This window comes from Columba livia, chromosome 2 (genome assembly GCF_036013475.1).
Source record: "Columba livia isolate bColLiv1 breed racing homer chromosome 2, bColLiv1.pat.W.v2, whole genome shotgun sequence".
Lineage (NCBI taxonomy): Eukaryota > Metazoa > Chordata > Aves > Columbiformes > Columbidae > Columba > Columba livia.
The window spans coordinates 162,227,750-162,250,092 of NC_088603.1; the positions used below are offsets into that span (position 1 = coordinate 162,227,750).

A 22,343-nucleotide genomic window follows, 5' to 3' on the forward strand; every position below is an offset into this window, starting at 1 on the left:
CCCCTCAATGAGCCCCCCAGTTGCCCCAAGAACCCCCCCCAGCACCCCAAGAACCCCCCAGAACCCCCCCAAATGCCTGAAAAAGCCCACTGGCACCCTAAGACCCCTCCTAGACCACCTGCACCCTAATTAGTCCCCCAATTAGCCCCCCAGCACTCCAATAAACCCCCCCAGCCCCACAATGAGTCCCCCCAGGACCCCTATTAGTCCCCCCCAGCACCCCAAGAACTTCCCCAGCCCCCCAGTAAACCCCTCCCAGCCCCCCAATGAGCCCCCAAATGCCCCAAGAACCTCCCCCAGCACCCCAAGAACCCCCCAGGGAGGCCCCCTAGACCCCAATAACCCCCCCAGAACCCCCCCAGCCCCTCAATAACCCCCCCGGGCTGATGTTCCTCGTCCTCCTGCTCCTCAGCGGCAGGTGCTGCGGCAGCTCCACGCGCTGCAGCTGCGGGACGGGGACACGGCCGGGGCCGCGCTCACCATGGCCCGCCTGGGGGGGGACACGGGGGGGGACACCGAGGAGGAGGAGGAGGAGGAGGAGAGCAGCGAGGGGCAGGAGAGCGAGCTGGAGCTGTCCGAGAGCGGTGAGTGGGATCTGGGGGGGTCTAGGGGGGTCTAGGGGGGTGTGGGGGTGTCCTATGGGGGTTTGGGAGAGTTTGTGGGGTTTTGGGGGGGGCTCTGTGTAGGTTTGGGGGGGCTCTGTGTAGGTTTGGGGGGGCTTGGGGGTGTTCTATGGGGGTTTGGGGGTGTCCTGGAGGACTTGGGGAGGTTTTGGGGGGGCTCTGTGTAGGTTTGGGGGGGCTATGGGGGGTGTCCTGGGGTGTTTGCTGGTGTCTTGGGGGGATTGAGAGAGTTTGGGGGGGGCTCTGTGTAGTTTTGGGGGGGCTATGGGGGGTGTCCTGGGGTGTTTGGGATGTCCTGGGGGACTTGGGAGGGTCTGGGGGGGCTCTGTGTAGGTTTGGGGGGGCTTGGGGGTGTTCTATGGGGGTTTGGGGGTGTCCTGGGGGACTTGGGAGGTTTTGGGGGGGCTCTGTGTAGGTTTGGGGGGGCTTGGGCGTGTTCTATGGGGGTTTGGGGGTGTCCTGGAGGACTTGGGGAGGTTTTGGGGGGGCTCTGTGTAGGTTTGGGGGGGCTATGGGGGGTGTCCTGGGGTGTTTGGGGGTGTTGTGGGGGGGGGGGTGAGAGACTTTGGGGGGGGCTCTGTGTAGGTTTGGGGGGCTATGGGGTGTTCTATGGGGGTTTTGGGGGTGTCCTGGAGGACTTGGGGAGGTTTTGGGGGGGCTCTGTGTAGGTTTGGGTGGGCTATGGGGGGTGTCCAGGGGTGTTTGGGGGTGTCGTGGGGGAGTTTGGGGAGGTTTTGGGGGGGCTCTGTGTAGGTTTGGGGGGGCTTGGGGGTGTTCTATGGGGGTTTGGGGGTGTCCTGGAGGACTTGGGGAGGTTTTGGGGGGGCTCTGTGTAGGTTTGGGGGGGCTATGGGGGGAGTCCTGGGGTGTTTGGGGGTGTCGGGGGGGGGGGGTGAGAGACTTTGGGGGGGGCTCTGTGTAGGTTTGGGGGGGCTTGGGGGTGTTCTATGGGGGATTGGGGGTGTCCTGGAGGACTTGGGGAGGTTTTGGGGGGGCTCTGTGTAGGTTTGGGGGGGCTATGGGGGCTGTCCTGGGGTGTTTGCTGGTGTCTTGGGGGGGATTGAGAGAGTTTGGGGGGGCTCTGTGTAGTTTTGGGGGGGCTATGGGGGGTGTCCTGGGGTGTTTGGGATGTCCTGGGGGACTTGGGGAGGGTCTGGGGGGCTCTGTGTAGGTTTGGGGGGCTTGGGGGTGTTCTATGGGGGTTTGGGGGTGTCCTGGGGGACTTGGGGAGGTTTTGGGGGGGCTCTGTGTAGGTTTGGGGGGGCTTGGGCGTGTTCTATGGGGGTTTGGGGGTGTCCTGGAGGACTTGGGGAGGTTTTGGGGGGGCTCTGTGTAGGTTTTGGGGGGGCTATGGGGGGTGTCCTGGGTGTTTGGGGGTGTTGTGGGGGGGGGGGTGAGAGACTTTGGGGGGGGCTCTGTGTAGGTTTGGGGGCTATGGGGGTGTTCTATGGGGGTTTGGGGGTGTCCTGGAGGACTTGGGGAGGTTTTGGGGGGGCTCTGTGTAGGTTTGGGTGGGCTATGGGGGGTGTCCAGGGGTGTTTGGGGGTGTCGTGGGGGAGTTTGGGGAGGTTTTGGGGGGGCTCTGTGTAGGTTTGGGGGGGCTTGGGATGTTCTATGGGGGTTTGGGGGTGTCCTGGGGGACTTGGGGAGGTTTTGGGGGGGGCTCTGTGTAGGTTTGGGGGGCTATGGGGGGTGTCCTGGGGTGTTTGGGGGTGTCCTGGAGGACTTGGGGAGGTTTTGGGGGGGCTCTGTGTAGGTTTGGGGGGGCTATGGGGGGTGTCTTGGGGGTATTGAGAGAGTTTGGGGAGGTTTTGGGGGGGGCTCTGTGTAGGTTTGGGGGGGCTTGGGGGTGTTCTATGGGGGTTTAGGGGTGTCCTGGAGGACTTGGGGAGGTTTTGGGGGGGCTATGGGGGGTTGTCCTGGGGTGTTTGGGGGTGTCGTGGGGGGGATTGAGAGAGTTTGGGGAGGTTTGGGGGGGCTCTGTGTAGGTTTGGGGGGGCTTGGGGGTGTTCTATGGGGGTTTGGGGGTGTCCTGGAGGACTTGGGGGGGGTTTTGGGGGGGTTCTGTGTAGGTTTGGGGGCTATGGGGTGGTCTAGGGGAGTTTGGGGGTGTCCCAGGGGATTTGGAGAGGGTCTGGGGGGACTCTGTGTATGTTTGGGGGGGTTCTGGGGGGTTTTAGGGGAGTTTGGGGGTGTCCTATGGGGCTTTGGGTGAGTTGTAGGGGAGTTTGGGGGTGTCCTGGGGGGGGGGGGGTCTCAGCGCACTTTGGGGGTTATGGGGATGGTCTGGGGGGGTCACAGGGGGTCTGGGGAGGTTTGGGGGTGTCATGGGGAGTTTGGGAGGCCCTGGATGGGGGGCTGGGGGTCCTGGGGGGGGGGGCGGGGGTCTGCTGGGGGGTCACAGGGTTTTGGGGGCCCTGACGGGGTTTGGGGGGGCTCTTTCTCATGGGGGGGCTCTTGCAGAGGATGAACTGGATGGTTACACCAAGAGCGTCCCCGGGCGCCGGCAGAGCCGCAAGGTGAGGGTGCTGGGGGCAGCACCCCAAAATGGGGGGGTTCCCCCCACTCCCCTGGCACCCCCAAAATGGGGGGGGTTCCCCCTCTTCCCCTGACACCCCAAAATGGGGGGTATCTCCTTCCCTCTATTCCCCTGACCCCCCCCAAAGTGGGGGTCCCCCCTTCCCCCTACTTCCCTGACACCCCTAAAATATGGGGTTCCCCCCTCCCCTGACACCCCCAAAGTGGGGGGTTCTCCCTTCCCCTGACACCCCAAAATATGGGGGTACTCTCTTTGCTCCTATTCCCTGACAGCCCCAAAATATGGGGGTTTGCCCATTCCCCTGACACCTCCAAAATATGGGGGTTCCCCCCATTCCCCTGGCACCCCAAAGATGGGGGGTTCCCCCTTCCCCTGACACCCCAAAATGGGGGGTTCCCCCCCTTCCCCTGACACCCCAAAAATGGGGGGGTTCCCCCCATTCCCCTGACACCCCAAAAATGGGGGGGTTCACTCTTCCCCTGACCCCCCCAAAATGGGGGGTTCCCCCTTCCCCTGGCACCCCAAAGATGGGGGGGTTCGCTCTTCCCCTGACACCCCCAAAATGGGCTTCCCCCCATTTCCCTGGTACCCCAAAGATGGGGGGGTTCCCCCCATTCCCCTGACACCCCCAAAATGGGCTTTCCCCCATTCCCCTGGCACCCCAAAAATGGGGGGTTCCCCCTTCCCCTGGCACCCCAAAGATGGGGGGGTTCGCTCTTCCCCTGACACCCCAAAATGGGCTTTCCCCCCATTTCCCTGGTACCCCAAAGATGGGGGGGGTCCCCCTTCCCCTGACACCCCCAAAATGGGGGGGTTCCCCCCATTCCCCTGGCACCCCAAAAATGGGGGGGTTCACTCTTCCCCTGACACCCCCAAAATGGCCTTTCCCCCCATTGCCCTGGTACCCCAAAGATGGGGGGGTTCGCTCTTCCCCTGACACCCCCAAAATGGGGGGTTCCCCCCATTCCCCTGGTACCCCAAAGATGGGGTTCCCCCTTCCCCTGACACCCCCAAAATGGGGGATTCCCCCCATTCCCCTGGTACCCCAAAGATGGGGTTCCCCCTTCCCCTGACACCCCCAAAATGGGGGGTTCCCCCCATTCCCCTGGCACCCCAAAAATGGGGGGGTTCACTCTTCCCCTGACACCCCAAAATGGGCTTTCCCCCCATTTCCCTGGTACCCCAAAGATGGGGGGGGTCCCCCTTCCCCTGACACCCCCAAAATGGGGGGGTTCCCCCCATTCCCCTGGCACCCCAAAAATGGGGGGGTTCACTCTTCCCCTGACCCCCCCAAGATGGGGGGATTCCCCCCATTCCCCTGGCACCCCAAAAATCGGGGGGTTCACTCTTCCCCTGCCACCCCCAAAATGGGGGGTTCCCCTTCCCCTGCCACCCCCAATCTGGGACCCTCACTCCACCCCTGCCCTCCTTAAAGAGAAAAGCCTTGGAGGGGGGCTCACCCCTGACCCCCCCCTCCCCCCCCAAAAAGAGCTATTGGGGGTGTCCTCCTCCCCCAAAGCGGGGTGTGGGGGTGTCCCCCTGACCCCCCCCATCTCCAGCAGTGGCTCCGTCGCAACGAGCGCGGGGAGACCCCCCTGCACCGCGCCTGCATTGAGGGCGACCTGCGCCGCGTGCGGCTGCTCCTGGGGCAGGTGGGTGACACCGACCCCCCCCCCCTGCTTCTTGGGGGTCCCCACAACCTCTTGGGGTCATTGTCACCCCCCCCACCCCCGTTTATTTAAATCCTAGGGGCACCCATTGAACCCCCGTGATTACTGCGGCTGGACCCCCCTGCATGAGGCTTGTAACCACGGGCACCTGGGTGAGTTGGGGGGTGGGGGGAGCCCAGAGTGGGCAGGGGCCCCCCCAGAAGTGGGTGGAACCCCCAGGGGTACAGGCAGAGCCCCCCAGGAGTGGGAAAACCCCCCAGGTTCACGCAGAGCCCCCCAAGAGTGGGAACCCCCCCAGGTTCATGCAGAGCCCCCCCAGAGGGAGAACCCCCCTGGGTTCATGCAGAGCCCCCCAGGAGTGGGAAACCCCCCCAGGTTCATGCAGAGCCCCCCAGGAGTGGGAAACCCCCCCCAGGTTCATGCAGAGCCCCCCAGGAGTGGGAAACCCCCCCCCAGGTTCATGCAGAGCCCCCCAGGAGTGGGAACCCCCCCCGGGATCATGCAGAGCCCCCCAGGAGTGGGAAACCCCCCCGGGTTCATGCAGAGCCCCCCAGGAGTGGGAAACCCCCCCCAGGTTCATGCAGAGCCCCCCAGGAGTGGAAAACCCCCCCAGGTTCATGCAGAGCCCCCCAGGAGTGGACAAACCCCCCCAGGTTCATGCAGAGCCCCCCAGGAGTGGGAAACCCCCCCAGGTTCATGCAGAGCCCCCCAGGAGTGGACAAACCCCCCCAGGTTCATGCTTAGCCACCCAGGAGTGGGAACCCCCCCCAGGTTCATGCAGAGCCCCCCAGGAGTGGGAACCCCCCCCAGGTTCATGCAGAGCCCCCCAGGAGTGGGAACCCCCCCAGGTTCATGCAGAGCCCCCCAGGAGTGGGAACCCCCCCCAGGTTCATGCAGAGCCCCCCAGGAGTGGGAAACCCCCCCCCAGGTTCATGCAGAGCCCCCCAGGAGTGGGAAACCATCCCAAGAGCAGGCAGAGCCCCCCAGGAGTGAACAAACCCCTGTAAGAGTAGGCAGAACCCCCACAGGAGTGGGGACCCCCCACCCAGAAATGAACAAACCCCCCCCCAAGAGCAGGCAGAGCCCCCCAGGAGTGGGAAACATCCCTGGAAACAGGAAGAGCCCCCCAGAAATGAGAAGAGCCCCCCAGGAGTGGGAACCCCCCCTTGAAACAGACAGAGCCCCCCAGGAGTGGACAAACCACCCTAAGATTAAGCAGAGCCCCCCAGGAGTGGGAAACCCCCCCCACAAGTTCATGCAGAGCCCCCCGGGAGTGGGAACCCCCCCAGGTTCATGCAGAGCCCCCCAGGAGTGGGAAACCCCCCCCAGGTTCATGCAGAGCCCCCCAAGAGTGGGAACCCCCCCCCCGGGTTCATGCAGAGCCCCCCAGGAGTGGGAAGCCCCCCCAGGTTCATGCAGAGCCCCCCAGGAGTGGGAACCCCCCCAGGTTCATGCAGAGCCCCCCAGGAGTGGGAAACCCCCCCCAGGTTCATGCAGAGCCCCCCAAGAGTGGGAACCCCCCCCCCGGGTTCATGCAGAGCCCCCCAGGAGTGGGAAGCCCCCCCAGGTTCATGCAGAGCCCCCCAGGAGTGGAAACCCCCCCAGGTTCATGCAGAGCCCCCCAGGAGTGGGAAACCCCCCGGGTTCATGCAGAGCCCCCCAGGAGTGGGAACCCCCCCAGGTTCATGCAGAGCCCCCCAGGAGTGGGAAACCCCCCCCAGGTTCATGCAGAGCCCCCCAGGAGTGGGAAACCCCCCCAGGTTCATGCAGAGCCCCCCAGGAGTGGGAAACCCCCCCCAGGTTCATGCAGAGCCCCCCAGGAGTGGGAAACCCCCCCAGGTTCATGCAGAGCCCCCCAGGAGTGGGAAACCCCCCCCGGGTTCATGCAGAGCCCCCCAGGAGTGGGAAACCCCCCAAAAGTTCATGCAGAGCCCCCCAGGAGTGGGAACCCCCCCCCCGGGTTCATGCAGAGCCCCCCAGGAGTGGGAAACCCCCCCCAGGTTCATGCAGAGCCCCCCAGGAGTGGGAAACCCCCCCAGGTTCATGCAGAGCCCCCCAGGAGTGGGAAACCCCCCCCGGGTTCATGCAGAGCCCCCCAGGAGTGGGAAACCCCCCCAGGTTCATGCAGAGCCCCCCAGGAGTGGGAAATGGGAAACCCCCCCGGGTTCATGCAGAGCCCCCCTGGAATGGCAACCCCCACAAGTTCATGCAGAGCCCCCCAGGAGTGGGAAACCCCCCCAGGTTCATGCAGAGCCCCCCAGGAGTGGGAAACCCCCCCCAGGTTCATGCAGAGGCCCCAGGAGTGGGAAACCCCCCCAGGTTCATGCAGAGCCCCCCCAGAGTGGGAACCCCCCCCGGGTTCATGCAGAGCCCCCCAGGAGTGGGAAACCCCCCAGGTTCATGCAGAGCCCCCCAGGAGTGGGAAACCCCCCCCCGGGTTCATGCAGAGCCCCCCAGGAGTGGGAAACCCCCCCCGGGTTCATGCAGAGCCCCCCAGGAGTGGGAACCCCCCCGGGTTCTTCAGACCCCCCCCCAAGCCCTCCCGTGTTCCCCCCAGAGCTCGTGCGGCTGCTGCTGGAGCGGGGGGCGGCGCGGGACGACCCGGGGGGGCCGGGCTGCGAGGGCATCACCCCCCTGCATGACGCGCTGGCCTGTGGCCACTTCGAGGTGGCCGAGCTGCTGCTGCGCCACGGGGCCTCGGTCACCGCCCGCAACGCCAAGGTGAGGGGACAGCGCGGGGACACCGAGCCAGCACAGGGTCCCCATTGGGAGGACCAGGACCCCCAAACCCTCTGTCCACCCCCAAACTGTCCCCATGTCCCCAAGAGGGTCCCCTCCATCCCCAGAACCAACACAAGGTCCCTATTGGGAGGACCAGGACGCCCAAACCCCCTGTTCCCCCCCTCAGTGTCCCCATGTCTCCAAGGGGGTCCCCTCCATCCCCAGAGCCACCACAAGGTCCCTATTGGGAGGACCAGGACCCCCAAACCCTCTGTTTCTCCTCCCACAGTGTCCCTGTGTCCCCAAGGGGGTCCCCTCCATCCCCACAGCCAACACAAGGTCCCTATTGGGAGGACCAGGACCCCCAAACTCTCTGTCCACCCCCAAACTGTCCCCATGTCCCCAAGGGGGTCCCCTCTATTCCCACAGCCACCACAGGGTCCCCATTGGGAGGACCAGGACCCCCAAACCTTCTCCCCCCCGCAGTGTCCCCAGGGGGGTCCCCTCCATCCCCAGAGCCAACACAAGGTCCCTATTGGGAGGACCAGAACCCCCAGACCCTCTGTTCCTCCCCCCACAGTGTCCCCATGTCCCCAAGGGGGTCCCCTCTATTCCCACAGCCACCACAGGGTCCCCATTGGGAGGACCAGAACCCCCAAACCCTCTGTCCACCCCCACAGTGTCCCCATGTCCCCAAGGGGGTCCCCTCCATCCCCAGAGCCAACACAAGGTCCCTATTGGGAGGACCAGGACCCCCAAACCCTCTGTCCACCCCCAAACTGTCCCCATGTCCCCAAGGGGGTCCCCTCCATCCCCAGAGCCAACACAAGGTCCCTATTGGGTGGACCAGAACCCCCAAACCCTCTGTCCCTCCCCAAACTGTCCCCATGTCCCCAAGGGGGTCCCCTCCATCCCCAGAGCCAACACAAGGTCCCTATTGGGAGGACCAGGACCCCCAAACTCTCTGTCCACCCCCAAACTGTCCCCATGTCCCCAAGGGGGTCCCCTCCATCCCCAGAGCCAACATAAGGTCCCTATTGGGAGGACCAGAACCCCCAAACCCTCTGTCCACCCCCTCAGTGTCCCCATGTCCCCAAGGGGGTCCCCTCCATCCCCAGAGCCAACACAAGGTCCCTATTGGGTGGTCCAGAACCCCCAAACCCTCTGTTGACCCCCAAACTGTCCCCATGTCCCCAAGGGGGTCCCCTCCATCCCCAGAACCAACACAAGGTCCCTATTGGGAGGACCAGAACCCCCAAACCCTCTTTTCCTCCGCCCACAGTGTCCCCATGTCCCCAAGGGGGTCCCCTCTATTCCTGGAGCCATCACAGGGTCCCCATTGGGAGGACCAGGACCCCCAAACCCTCTGTCCACCCCCAAACTGTCCCCATGTCCCCAAGGGGGTCCCCTCCATCCCCAGAGCCAACACAAGGTCCCTATTGGGAGGACCAGAACCCCCAAACCCTCTGTTCCTCCCCCCACAGTGTCCCCATGTCCCCAAGGGGGTCCCCTCTATTCCCACAGCCACCACAGGGTCCCCATTGGGAGGACCAGGACCCCCAAACCTTCTCCCCCCCGCAGTGTCCCCAGGGGGGTCCCCTCCATCCCCAATGTGTCCCCGCAGTAGAGCCAGCACAAGGTCCCTATTGGAAGGACCAGAACCCCCAAACCCTCTTTTCCTCCCCCCAAACTGTCCCCATGTCCCCAAGGGGGTCCCCTCCATCCCCAGAGCCAACACAAGGTCCCTATTGGGAGGACCAGGACCCCCAAACCCTCTGTCCACCCCCAAACTGTCCCCATGTCCCCAAGGGGGTCCCCTCCATCCCCAGAGCCAACACAAGGTCCCTGTTGGGAGGACCAGGACCCCCAAGCCCCCTGTTACCCCCCTCAGTGTCCCCATGTCCCCAAGGGGGTCCCCTCCGTCCCCAGAGCCAGCACAAAGTCCCTATTGGGAGCACGCAGCTGGGTAAACACACCCACGGTTTGGGTTGGAGGGACCTTCACGGTCACCTCATCCAACCCTGGGGACATTGGCGCCCAGAGCCCGTCCAGCCTGGCCTGGGGGGTCCCCAGGGATCACATAAGCCCAGGATTAGGGTTAAAAGGGACCTCAAAGCTCATCCAGCGCAACCCCCGGAGCAGGAACACCCAGCTGAGGTGACACAGGAAGGTGTCCAGGGGGTTGGAATGTCTGCACAGAAGGAGACTCCACAACCCCCTGGGCAGCCTGGGCCAGGCTCTGCCACCCTCACCCCAACAAGTTGCTTCTCCTCTTGCAGTGGAACCTCCTGTGTTCCAGTTTGCACCCATTGCCCCTTGTCCTGTCCCTGGTTGTCACCACAAGAGCCTGGCTCCATCCTCCTGACACTGCCCCTTTCCATATGGATCCCCAGGTTCCAGTGTAAGTTGGGGAATGACCTATTAGAGAGCAGTGGAGGGGAAAGGGAGCTGGGGGTGCTGGGGACAGCAGGGTGACCATGAGCCAGCACTGGCCCTTGTGGCCAGGAAGCCAATGGTACCTGGGGTGGGTTAGAAGGGGTGGTCAGTAGGTCAGAGAGGTTCTCCTGTCCCTCTGCTCTGCCCTTGAAAAAGGGTTTAGCTCAGATACCATCAGGATATACATGGGGAGCTTATATATAATATATATATAATATGTGTAGCTGCACCACCCTGAGAACAGCTGATCTCATCTGATGTGGGAAGCTAAGCAGGGTCGGGCCCGGTCAGTACTTGGATGGGAGACCAGGTGGGAACAGCGGGTGCTGTGGGCTGAGCCAGCACTGGCCCTTGTGGCCAGGAAGCCAGTGGGACCTGGGGTGGGTTAGAAGGGGGTGGTCAGTAGGTCAGAGAGGTTCTCCTGCCCCTCTGCTCTGCCCTGGGGAGACCACACCTGGAATATTGTGTCCAGCTGTGGCCCCTCAGTTCCAGCAGGACAGGGAACTGCTGCAGAGAGTCCAGCGCAGCCACCAAGATGCTGGAGGGAGTGGAGCATCTCCCGTGTGAGGAAAGGCTGAGGGAGCTGGGGCTCTGGAGCTGGACAAGAGGAGACTGAGGGGGGACTCATTCATGGGGATCAATATGGAAAGGGGCAGTGTCAGGAGGATGGAGCCAGGCTCTTCTGGTGACAACCAGGGACAGGACAAGGGGCAATGGGTGCAAACTGGAACACAGGAGGTTCCACTGCAAGAGGAGAAGCAACTTGTTGGGGTGAGGGTGGCAGAGCCTGGCCCAGGCTGCCCAGGGGGTTGTGGAGTCTCCTTCTGTGCAGACATTCCAACCCCCTGGACACCTTCCTGTGTCACCTCAGCTGGGTGTTCCTGCTCCGGGGGGTTGCGCTGGATGAGCTTTGAGGGCCCTTCACCCCCTGACATCCTGGGATTCTGTGATATATGGGAGGCTTTTCTTGCCTTATGGCCGGTGCTCTTCGATCTCTTCATAAATCGCTTAGAATTGTAGAATCATTTCAGTTGGGGGGGATCGTGGAGTCCAACCATAACCCACCCTGTCCCTGCCCCCTGTCCTGAGAACCTCGTGTCCGTCTGTCCAGCCCTCCAGGGCTGGTGACTCCAGCACTGCCCTGGGCAGCCTGTTCAATGCCCCACAGCCCTTTGGGGAAGAAATTGTTCCTGTTACCCAATCTAAAGAAGAATTTGACCGAATTTGTGGTTTATTTTAATATAAATGTTGGTGCATTAGTCTTACAACTGGTGTGTAAAACCAATGGGTGCAGCCCAGCGAGGAGCAGCAGCGCCAAATCGCTCCGGGCATTTCCAAGGGATGAGAAGCGCGTGTTCCAACCATGTCCCCCCTGTCCCCGCAGGGCCTGACGCCGCTGGGGACGCTGGAGGAGTGGGTGAGCACCTACGGCGCCGAGCTGGACGAGGACACGTGGCGGCGGTGCCGGGCGGCGCGGCGGCTGCTGCGCGAGGCCGCGGCACGAGGTGGGGACGCGGGGACGTGGGGACACCCCGTTCGGGGGGGTCCCATGGGGCTGAGGGGGTCGCTTCCCCCCGCAGCCCCGGCGCAGGACTCGCAGGTGTTTGACGCCGAGGTCACCGAGTCCCAAACGGCGCCGGGGGATGGTGACGGTGACAGCGATGGTGACATGTCACCACTGCGGCCGGTCAAGAAGCGGCAGCGGGCGCTGGGGGAGCCGGATGAGTTTGGAGCCGCCATCCGGGGCTTCGGCAGCGCCAAGTCCCTTCCTGGTGCCACCAAATCCCTTCCTGGTGCCCCCGCGTCCCTTGGTGCCACCGTGTCCCTCAGTGCCACCAAGTCCCCTCCCAGCACCGCGGTGCCGTCCCCGCGCCCGGCGCTGATCCCGGCCGAGCAGTACCTGGCACAGGAGGACTGGCTGGTGGATGACTTGGGGGGCACCCGGGGGGGCCGGAAGCGGCCGCGCCGTGACCCCCAGGAGCCGGTGACATCCTCAGGGGACAGCACGGGGACCGAGAGTGACGGCGGGGACCCCCCCGCGCCCCGGCGGCGCCGGGCAGGGCAGAGGGGACCGTCCCGGGAACGGGGACCCCCCGAGGGGAGCAGGGACCCCCTGCCCACGGACGGGGGGGGTGGGGGGAGCCCCTCTGACCTGCCTGTGTCCCCACCTGCACCGCCGCCTGTGTCCCTGCCTGTGTCCCTGCCTGCGCCGCTGCCCGCGCTCCGTGTGCGCGTCCGCGTCCAGGACAACGTGTTCCTCATCCCTGTGCCGCAGAGGTGAGAGCTCGGCCCCCCCTTGGCGACAAACCCCTGCTTGGGGACACCCCCCGCTTGGGGACAACCCCAAAACACTTTGGGACAAGCACTTCCTTCTTTGGGACGATCCCCTCCCCCTTTGGCACAATCCCCCCACTTTTGGGACAACAACCCACCCCTTTGCGACAATCCCCCCATTTTGGACAACAACCCCTTTGGGATAAGACCCCCTCATTTTTGGGGACAAATCCCTCCCCTAATGTGGGATAATTCCCCTTTGGGATTGGACCCCCCCGCCATTTGGGACAATCCCCCCTCCCTTTGGGACAACCCCCCCTCTTTGGGGCAAGCCACACAATGGGGGAGCCCCCTGACCCCAGTCACCCCCCCATGTCCCCAGTGACCCCTGGTGACCTCCATGTCCCCCCTCGCCAGCAGTTGTCACATGGTGGGCTGGCTGGTGGGGTGAGTGACACCCCCATGTCCCCAGTGACCCCCTGTCCACTATGTGACAGTGACAGGCACACGGTGGCCTGGCTGGTGGGGCGGGTGACCCCTGGTGACCCCCATGTCCCCTGTGTGACAGTGACAGGCACACGGTGGCCTGGCTGGTGGGGCGGGTGACAACTGGTGACCCTGTCCCCATGTCCCCTGTGTGACAGTGACAGGCACACGGTGGCCTGGCTGGCGGGATGGGTGACCCCTGGTGACCCCCCTGTCCCCATGTCCCCTGTGTGACAGTGACAGGCACACGGTGGCCTGGCTGGCAGGGTGGGTGACCCCTGGTGACCCCCCTGTCCCCATGTCCCCTGTGTGACAGTGACAGGCACACGGTGGCCTGGCTGGTGGGGTGGGTGACCCCTGGTGACCCTGTCCCCATGTCCCCTGTGTGACAGTGACAGGCACACAGTGGCCTGGCTGGCGGGGCGGGTGACCCCTGGTGACCCCCCTGTCCCCATGTCCCCTGTGTGACAGTGACAGGCACACGGTGGCCTGGCTGGCGGGGCGGGTGACCCCTGGTGACCCTGTCCCCATGTCCCCTGTGTGACAGTGACAGGCACACAGTGGCCTGGCTGGCAGGGCGGGTGACACCTGGTGACCCTGTCCCCATGTCCCCTGTGTGACAGTGACAGGCACACGGTTGCCTGGCTGGCAGGGCAGGTGACACCTGGTGACCCTGTCCCCATGTCCCCTGTGTGACAGTGACAGGCACACGGTGGCCTGGCTGGCGGGGTGGGTGACCCCTGGTGACCCTGTCCCCATGTCCCCTGTGTGACAGTGACAGGCACACGGTGGCCTGGCTGGTGGGGCAGGTGACACCTGGTGACCCCGTCCCCATGTCCCCTGTGTGACAGTGACAGGCACACAGTGGCCTGGCTGGCAGGGTGGGTGACCCCTGGTGACCCCCATGTCCCCTGTGTGACAGTGACAGGCACACGGTGGCCTGGCTGGTGGGGCGGGTGACAACTGGTGACCCTGTCCCCATGTCCCCTGTGTGACAGTGACAGGCACACGGTGGCCTGGCTGGCAGGGTGGGTGACACCTGGTGACACCCCTGTCCCCATATCCCCTGTGTGACAGTGACAGGCACACGGTGGCCTGGCTGGCAGGGCGGGTGACACCTGGTGACCCTGTCCCCATGTCCCCTGTGTGACAGTGACAGGCACACGGTGGCCTGGCTGGTGGGGCGGGTGACCCCTGGTGACCCTGTCCCCATGTCCCCTGTGTGACAGTGACAGGCACACGGTGGCCTGGCTGGCAGGGCAGGTGACACCTGGTGACACCCCTGTCCCCATGTCCCCTGTGTGACAGTGACAGGCACACGGTGGCCTGGCTGGCGGAGCGCGCGGCCGAGCGGTTCCACGCCTGCTCGGGGCTGCTGCCCCGGCTCACCCTGCAGAAGGAGGGGGCCCTGCTGGCCCCCCAGGACCCCGTGGGGGACGTGCTGCAGAGCAACGAGGAGGTGAGACCCCCCCCGTGTCCCCGCTGTCCCCGTGTCCCCACTGTCCCCATGTCCCCGTCCCCGGTGGCAGCGGTTGTGCCGTGCAGGTGCTGGCCGAGGTGCAGGGCTGGGACCTGCCCCCCCTGGGCGAGCGCTACCGCAGGGCCTGTCACAGCCTGGGCACCGGTGAGTCCCCCACGTCACCTCTGTGTCCCCTCGTGTCCCTTCTCGGTCCCCCTGTTCTCCCCCAGGGACCCCATCCCCACCCACGTCCCCTTAGGGACCCTGTCCCCTCCCTGCAGACTCTGTGTCCCCCCCCAGTCCCACCATGTCCCCTCCTGCACCCCTCTGTGACCCTTTGGGGACCCTGTTGCCCCCATGTCCCCTTAGGGACCCTGTCCCCTCCCTGCAGACTCTGTGTCCCCACCCAGTCCCACCATGTCCCCTCCTGCCCCCCTCTGTGACCCTTTGGGGACCCTGTTGCCCCCATGTCCCCTTAGGGACCCTGTCCCCTCCCTGCAGACTCTGTGTCCCCCCACCATGTCCCCTCTTGCCCCCCTCTGTGACCCTTTGCGGACCCTGTTGCCCCCATGTCCCCTTAGGGACCCTGTCCCCTCCCTGCAGACTCTGTGTCCCCCCACCATGTCCCCTCCTGCCCCCCTCTGTGACCCTTTGGGGACCCTGTTGCCCCCATGTCCCCTTAGGGACCCTGTCCCCTCCCTGGAGACTCTGTGTCCCCCCCCAGTCCCACCATGTCCCCTCCTGCCCCCCTCTGTGACCCTTTGGGGACCCTGTTGCCCCCATGTCCCCTTAGGGACCCTGTCCCCTCCCTGGAGACTCTGTGTCCCCCCCCAGTCCCACCATGTCCCCTCCTGCCCCCCTCTGTGACCCTTTGGGGACCCTGTTGCCCCCATGTCCCCTTAGGGACCCTGTCCCCTCCCTGGAGACTCTGTGTCCCCACCCAGTCCCACCATGTCCCCTCTTGCCCCCCTCTGTGACCCTTTGGGGACCCTGTTGCCCCCATGTCCCCTTAGGGACCCTGTCCCCTCCCTGCAGACTCTGTGTCCCCCCACCATGTCCCCTCCTGCACCCCTCTGTGACCCTTTGGGGACCCTGTTGCCCCCATGTCCCCTTAGGGACCCTGTCCCCTCCCTGGAGACTCTGTGTCCCCACCCAGTCCCACCATGTCCCCTCTTGCCCCCCTCTGTGACCCTTTGGGGACCCTGTTGCCCCCATGTCCCCTTAGGGACCCTGTCCCCTCCCTGGAGACTCTGTGTCCCCCCCCAGTCCCACCATGTCCCCTTCTGCCCCCCTCTGTGACCCTTTGGGGACCCTGTTGCCCCCATGTCCCCTTAGGGACCCTGTCCCCTCCCTGGAGACTCTGTGTCCCCCCCCAGTCCCACCATGTCCCCTCCTGCCCCCCTCTGTGACCCTTTGGGGACCCTGTTGCCCCCATGTCCCCTTAGGGACCCTGTCCCCTCCCTGGAGACTCTGTGTCCCCCCCCAGTCCCACCATGTCCCCTCCTGCCCCCCTCTGTGACCCTTTGGGGACCCTGTTGCCCCCATGTCCCCTTAGGGACCCTGTCCCCTCCCTGCAGACTCTGTGTCCCCCCACCATGTCCCCTCTTGCCCCCCTCTGTGACCCTTTGCGGACCCTGTTGCCCCCATGTCCCCTTAGGGACCCTGTCCCCTCCCTGCAGACTCTGTGTCCCCCCACCATGTCCCCTCCTGCCCCGCTCTGTGACCCTTTGGGGACCCTGTTGCCCCCATGTCCCCTTAGGGACCCTGTCCCCTCCCTGCAGACTCTGTGTCCCCCCACCATGTCCCCTCTTGCCCCCCTCTGTGACCCTTTGGGGACCCTGTTGCCCCCATGTCCCCTTAGGGACCCTGTCCCCTCCCTGGAGACTCTGTGTCCCCCCCCAGTCCCACCATGTCCCCTCCTGCCCCCCTCCGTGACCCTTTGGGGACCCTGTTGCCCCCATGTCCCCTTAGGGGCCCTGTCCCCTCCCTGGAGACTCTGTGTCCCCCCCCAGTCCCACCATGTCCCCTCCTGCCCCCCTCTGTGACCCTTTGGGGACCCTGTTGCCCCCATGTCCCCTTAGGGACCCTGTCCCCTCCCTGGAGACTCTGTGTCCCCACCCAGTCCCACCATGTCCCCTCTTGCCCCCCTCTGTGACCCTTTGGGGACCCTGTTGCCCCCATGTCCCCTTAGGGACCCTGTCCCCTCCCTGGAGACTCTGTGTCCCCCCCCAGTCCCACCATGTCCCCTTCTGCCCCCCTCTGTGACCCTTTGGGGACCCTGTTGCCCCCATGTCCCCTTAGGGACCCTGTCCCCTCCCTGCAGACTCTGTGTCCCCCCCCAGTCCCACCATGTCCCCTCCTGCCCCCCTCTGTGACCCTTTGGGGACCCTGTTGCCCCCATGTCCCCTTAGGGACCCTGTCCCCTCCCTGCAGACTCTGTGTCCCCCCACCATGACCCCTCCTGCCCCCCTCTGTGACCCTTTGGGGACCCTGTTGCCCCCATGTCCCCTTAGGGACCCTGTCCCCTCCCTGGAGACTCTGTGTCCCCCCCCAGTCCCACCATGTCCCCTTCTGCCCCGCTCTGTGACCCTTTGGGGACCCTGTTGCCCCCATGTCCCCTTAGGGACCCTGTCCCCTCCCTGGAGACTCTGTGTCCCCCCACCATGTCCCCTCTTGCCCCCCTCTGTGACCCTTTGGGGACCCTGTTGCCCCCATGTCCCCTTAGGGACCCTGTCCCCTCCCTGGAGACTCTGTGTCCCCCTCCAGTCCCACCATGTCCCCTCCTGCCCCCCTCCGTGACCCTTTGGGGACCCTGTTGCCCCCATGTCCCCTTAGGGGCCCTGTCCCCTCCCTGGAGACTCTGTGTCCCCCCCCAGTCCCACCATGTCCCCTCTTGCCCCCCTCTGTGACCCTTTGGGGACCCTGTTGCCCCCATGTCCCCTTAGGGACCCTGTCCCCTCCCTGCAGACTCTGTGTCCCCCCACCATGTCCCCTCTTGCCCCCCTCTGTGACCCTTTGGGGACCCTGTTGCCCCCATGTCCCCTTAGGGACCCTGTCCCCTCCCTGCAGACTCTGTGTCCCCCCCCAGTCCCACCATGTCCCCTCCTGCCCCCCTCTGTGACCCTTTGGGGACCCTGTTGCCCCCATGTCCCCTTAGGGACCCTGTCCCCTCCCTGGAGACTCTGTGTCCCCACCCAGTCCCACCATGTCCCCTCTTGCCCCCCTCTGTGACCCTTTGGGGACCCTGTTGCCCCCATGTCCCCTTAGGGACCCTGTCCCCTCCCTGCAGACTCTGTGTCCCCACCCAGTCCCACCATGTCCCCTCTTGCCCCCCTCTGTGACCCTTTGGGGACCCTGTTGCCCCCATGTCCCCTTAGGGACCCTGTCCCCTCCCTGGAGACTCTGTGTCCCCCCCCAGTCCCACCATGTCCCCTTCTGCCCCCCTCTGTGACCCTTTGGGGACCCTGTTTCCCCCATGTCCCCTTAGGGACCCTGTCCCCTCCCTGGAGACTCTGTGTCCCCCCCCAGTCCCACCATGTCCCCTCCTGCCCCCCTCTGTGACCCTTTGGGGACCCTGTTGCCCCCATGTCCCCTTAGGGACCCTGTCCCCTCCCTGGAGACTCTGTGTCCCCCCCCAGTCCCACCATGTCCCCTCCTGCCCCCCTCTGTGACCCTTTGGGGACCCTGTTGCCCCCATGTCCCCTTAGGGACCCTGTCCCCTCCCTGCAGACTCTGTGTCCCCCCACCATGTCCCCTCTTGCCCCCCTCTGTGACCCTTTGCGGACCCTGTTGCCCCCATGTCCCCTTAGGGACCCTGTCCCCTCCCTGCAGACTCTGTGTCCCCCCACCATGTCCCCTCCTGCCCCGCTCTGTGACCCTTTGGGGACCCTGTTGCCCCCATGTCCCCTTAGGGACCCTGTCCCCTCCCTGCAGACTCTGTGTCCCCCCACCATGTCCCCTCCTGCCCCCCTCTGTGACCCTTTGGGGACCCTGTTGCCCCCATGTCCCCTTAGGGACCCTGTCCCCTCCCTGGAGACTCTGTGTCCCCCCCCAGTCCCACCATGTCCCCTCCTGCCCCCCTCCGTGACCCTTTGGGGACCCTGTTGCCCCCATGTCCCCTTAGGGGCCCTGTCCCCTCCCTGGAGACTCTGTGTCCCCCCCCAGTCCCACCATGTCCCCTCCTGCCCCCCTCTGTGACCCTTTGGGGACCCTGTTGCCCCCATGTCCCCTTAGGGACCCTGTCCCCTCCCTGGAGACTCTGTGTCCCCCCCCAGTCCCACCATGTCCCCTCCTGCCCCCCTCTGTGACCCTTTGGGGACCCTGTTGCCCCCATGTCCCCTTAGGGACCCTGTCCCCTCCCTGGAGACTCTGTGTCCCCACCCAGTCCCACCATGTCCCCTCTTGCCCCCCTCTGTGACCCTTTGGGGACCCTGTTGCCCCCATGTCCCCTTAGGGACCCTGTCCCCTCCCTGCAGACTCTGTGTCCCCACCCAGTCCCACCATGTCCCCTCTTGCCCCCCTCTGTGACCCTTTGGGGACCCTGTTGCCCCCATGTCCCCTTAGGGACCCTGTCCCCTCCCTGGAGACTCTGTGTCCCCCCCCAGTCCCACCATGTCCCCTTCTGCCCCCCTCTGTGACCCTTTGGGGACCCTGTTGCCCCCATGTCCCCTTAGGGACCCTGTCCCCTCCCTGCAGACTCTGTGTCCCCCCCCAGTCCCACCATGTCCCCTCCTGCCCCCCTCTGTGACCCTTTGGGGACCCTGTTGCCCCCATGTCCCCTTAGGGACCCTGTCCCCTCCCTGCAGACTCTGTGTCCCCCCACCATGACCCCTCCTGCCCCCCTCTGTGACCCTTTGGGGACCCTGTTGCCCCCATGTCCCCTTAGGGACCCTGTCCCCTCCCTGCAGACTCTGTGTCCCCCCACCATGTCCCCTCCTGCCCCCCTCTGTGACCCTTTGGGGACCCTGTTGCCCCCATGTCCCCTTAGGGACCCTGTCCCCTCCCTGCAGACTCTGTGTCCCCCCCCAGTCCCACCATGTCCCCTTCTGCCCCGCTCTGTGACCCTTTGGGGACCCTGTTGCCCCCATGTCCCCTTAGGGACCCTGTCCCCTCCCTGGAGACTCTGTGTCCCCCCACCATGTCCCCTCTTGCCCCCCTCTGTGACCCTTTGGGGACCCTGTTGCCCCCATGTCCCCTTAGGGACCCTGTCCCCTCCCTGGAGACTCTGTGTCCCCCCCCAGTCCCACCATGTCCCCTCCTGCCCCCCTCCGTGACCCTTTGGGGACCCTGTTGCCCCCATGTCCCCTTAGGGGCCCTGTCCCCTCCCTGGAGACTCTGTGTCCCCCCCCAGTCCCACCATGTCCCCTCTTGCCCCCCTCTGTGACCCTTTGGGGACCCTGTTGCCCCCATGTCCCCTTAGGGACCCTGTCCCCTCCCTGGAGACTCTGTGTCCCCCCCCAGTCCCACCATGTCCCCTTCTGCCCCCCTCTGTGACCCTTTGGGGACCCTGTTGCCCCCATGTCCCCTTAGGGACCCTGTCCCCTCCCTGCAGACTCTGTGTCCCCCCCCAGTCCCACCATGTCCCCTCCTGCCCCCCTCTGTGACCCTTTGGGGACCCTGTTGCCCCCATGTCCCCTTAGGGACCCTGTCCCCTCCCTGGAGACTCTGTGTCCCCCCCCAGTCCCACCATGTCCCCTCCTGCCCCCCTCTGTGACCCTTTGGGGACCCTGTCCCCTCCCTGCAGACTCTGTGTCCCCCCACCATGACCCCTCCTGCCCCCCTCAGTGACCCTTTGGGGACCCTGTTGCCCCCATGTCCCCTTAGGGACCCTGTCCCCTCCCTGCAGACTCTGTGTCCCCCCCCAGTCCCACCATGTCCCCTCCTGCCCCCCTCTGTGACCCTTTGGGGACCCTGTTGCCCCCATGTCCCCTTGGGGACAATGTTTTCTCCTCCCTCGTGTCCCCCTGGGGACCCTGTGCTCCCATTGTCCCTTCCTGTGTCCCCTTGTGGACCCTGTCTGCATCTTGTCCCTTCCCGTGTCCATTTGGGGACCCTGTCCCACCTTGTCCCTTCCTGTGACCCTTAGGGGACTCTGTTCCCCACCCATGTCCCCTCAGAGACACTGTCCCCTCCCCATGTCCCCTTGGGGACTCTGTCCCCTCCCTGGGGACCTTGTGTCCCCCCCATCCACACCTGTCGCCTTGGGGACCCTGTTACTCCCCCCATGTCCCCACAGGTACCCCGTCCCCCCTTATTCCCCTTAGGGAACCTGTACCCACCCTGTCCTCTCCCTGTCTCCTTGGGGACCCTGTCTGCCCCTTGTCCCCCCCTTGTCCCCCTCTGTGACCCTTTGGGGACCTTGTTCCCACCCATGTCCCCTTGGGGATGCTGTCCCCCCACTGTCCCCTCCCTGTCTTCTTGGGGACCCTGTCCCTGCCATGTCCCCCTCTGTGACCCTTTGGGGACCCTGTTCCTCCCCATGTTCTTCACGTCCCCTTGGGGACCCTGTCCCCTCCACGTGTCCCCTTGGGGACCCTGTTTCCACCCCCTTCCCCCCGGTGTCTCTTTGGGTCCCACCATGTCCCCTTGGGGACACTGTTTTCTCCTCCCCCGTGTCCCCTTGGGGACACTGTCCCTTCCCGTGTCCCCTTGGGGACCCTGTTTCTACCCCCTTCCCCCCGGTGTCTCTTTGGAACCCACCATGTCCCCTTGGGGACACTGTTTTCTCCTCCCCCGTGTCCCCTTGGGGACACTGTCCCTTCCCGTGTCCCCTTGGGGACCCTGTTTCCACCCCCTTCCCCCCGGTGTCTCTTTGGGCCCCACCATGTCCCCTTGGGGACACTGTTTTCTCCTCCCCCGTGTCCCCTTGGGGACACTGTCCCTTCCCGTGTCCCCTTGGGGACCCTGTTTCCACCCCCTTCCCCCCGGTGTCTCTTTGGGCCCCACCATGTCCCCTTGGGGACACTGTTTTCTCCTCCCCCGTGTCCCCTTGGGGACACTGTCCCTTCCCGTGTCCCCTTGGGGACCCTGTTTCCACCCCCTTCCCCCCGGTGTCTCTTTGGGCCCCACCATGTCCCCTTGGGGACACTGTTTTCTCCTCCCCCGTGTCCCCTTGGGGACACTGTCCCCTCCACGTGTCCCCTTGGGGACCCTGTTTCCACCCCCTTCCCCCGGTGTCTCTTTGGGCCCCACCATGTCCCCTTGGGGACACTGTTTTCTCCTCCCCCGTGTCCCCTTGGGGACACTGTCCCTTCCCGTGTCCCCTTGGGGACCCTGTTTCCACCCCCTTCCCCCCGGTGTCTCTTTGGAACCCACCATGTCCCCTTGGGGACACTGTTTTCTCCTCCCCCGTGTCCCCTTGGGGACACTGTCCCTTCCCGTGTCCCCTTGGGGACCCTGTTTCCACCCCCTTCCCCCCGGTGTCTCTTTGGGCCCCACCATGTCCCCTTGGGGACACTGTTTTCTCCTCCCCCGTGTCCCCTTGGGGACACTGTCCCTTCCCGTGTCCCCTTGGGGACCCTGTTTCCACCCCCTTCCCCCCGGTGTCTCTTTGGGCCCCACCATGTCCCCTTGGGGACACTGTTTTCTCCTCCCCCGTGTCCCCTTGGGGACACTGTCCCTTCCCGTGTCCCCTTGGGGACCCTGTTTCCACCCCCTTCCCCCGGTGTCTCTTTGGAACCCACCATGTCCCCTTGGGGACACTGTTTTCTTCTCCCCCGTGTCCCCTTGGGGACACTGTCCCTTCCCGTGTCCCCTTGGGGACCCTGTTTCCACCCCCTTCCCCCCGGTGTCTCTTTGGGCCCCACCATGTCCCCTTGGGGACACTGTTTTCTCCTCCCCTGTGTCCCCTTGGGGACACTGTCCCTTCCCATGTCCCCTTGGGGACCCTGTTTCCACCCCCTTCCCCCCGGTGTCTCTTTGGGCCCCACCATGTCCCCTTGGGGACACTGTTTTCTCCTCCCCTGTGTCCCCTTGGGGACACTGTCCCTTCCCGTGTCCCCTTGGGGACCCTGTTTCCACCCCCTTCCCCCCGGTGTCTCTTTGGGCCCCACCATGTCCCCTTGGGGACACTGTTTTCTCCTCCCCTGTGTCCCCTTGGGGACACTGTCCCTTCCCATGTCCCCTTGGGGACCCTG

The 22,343-nt window shown here is 65.1% G+C and overlaps 1 protein-coding gene across 1 annotated transcript in view; it reads left to right on the forward strand.

The window, feature by feature from the left end:
• The window catches only part of TONSL (tonsoku like, DNA repair protein), a 50,805-nt gene that overhangs the window by 21,284 nt on the left and 7,178 nt on the right, over nt 1-22,343 (forward strand). The window contains 9 exon segments of the mRNA XM_065054678.1: nt 413-584; nt 3,087-3,142; nt 4,725-4,814; nt 4,912-4,984; nt 7,390-7,553; nt 11,374-11,494; nt 11,570-12,266; nt 14,058-14,208; nt 14,295-14,373. Coding sequence (XP_064910750.1) covers nt 413-584; nt 3,087-3,142; nt 4,725-4,814; nt 4,912-4,984; nt 7,390-7,553; nt 11,374-11,494; nt 11,570-12,266; nt 14,058-14,208; nt 14,295-14,373 — 1,603 coding nt within the window.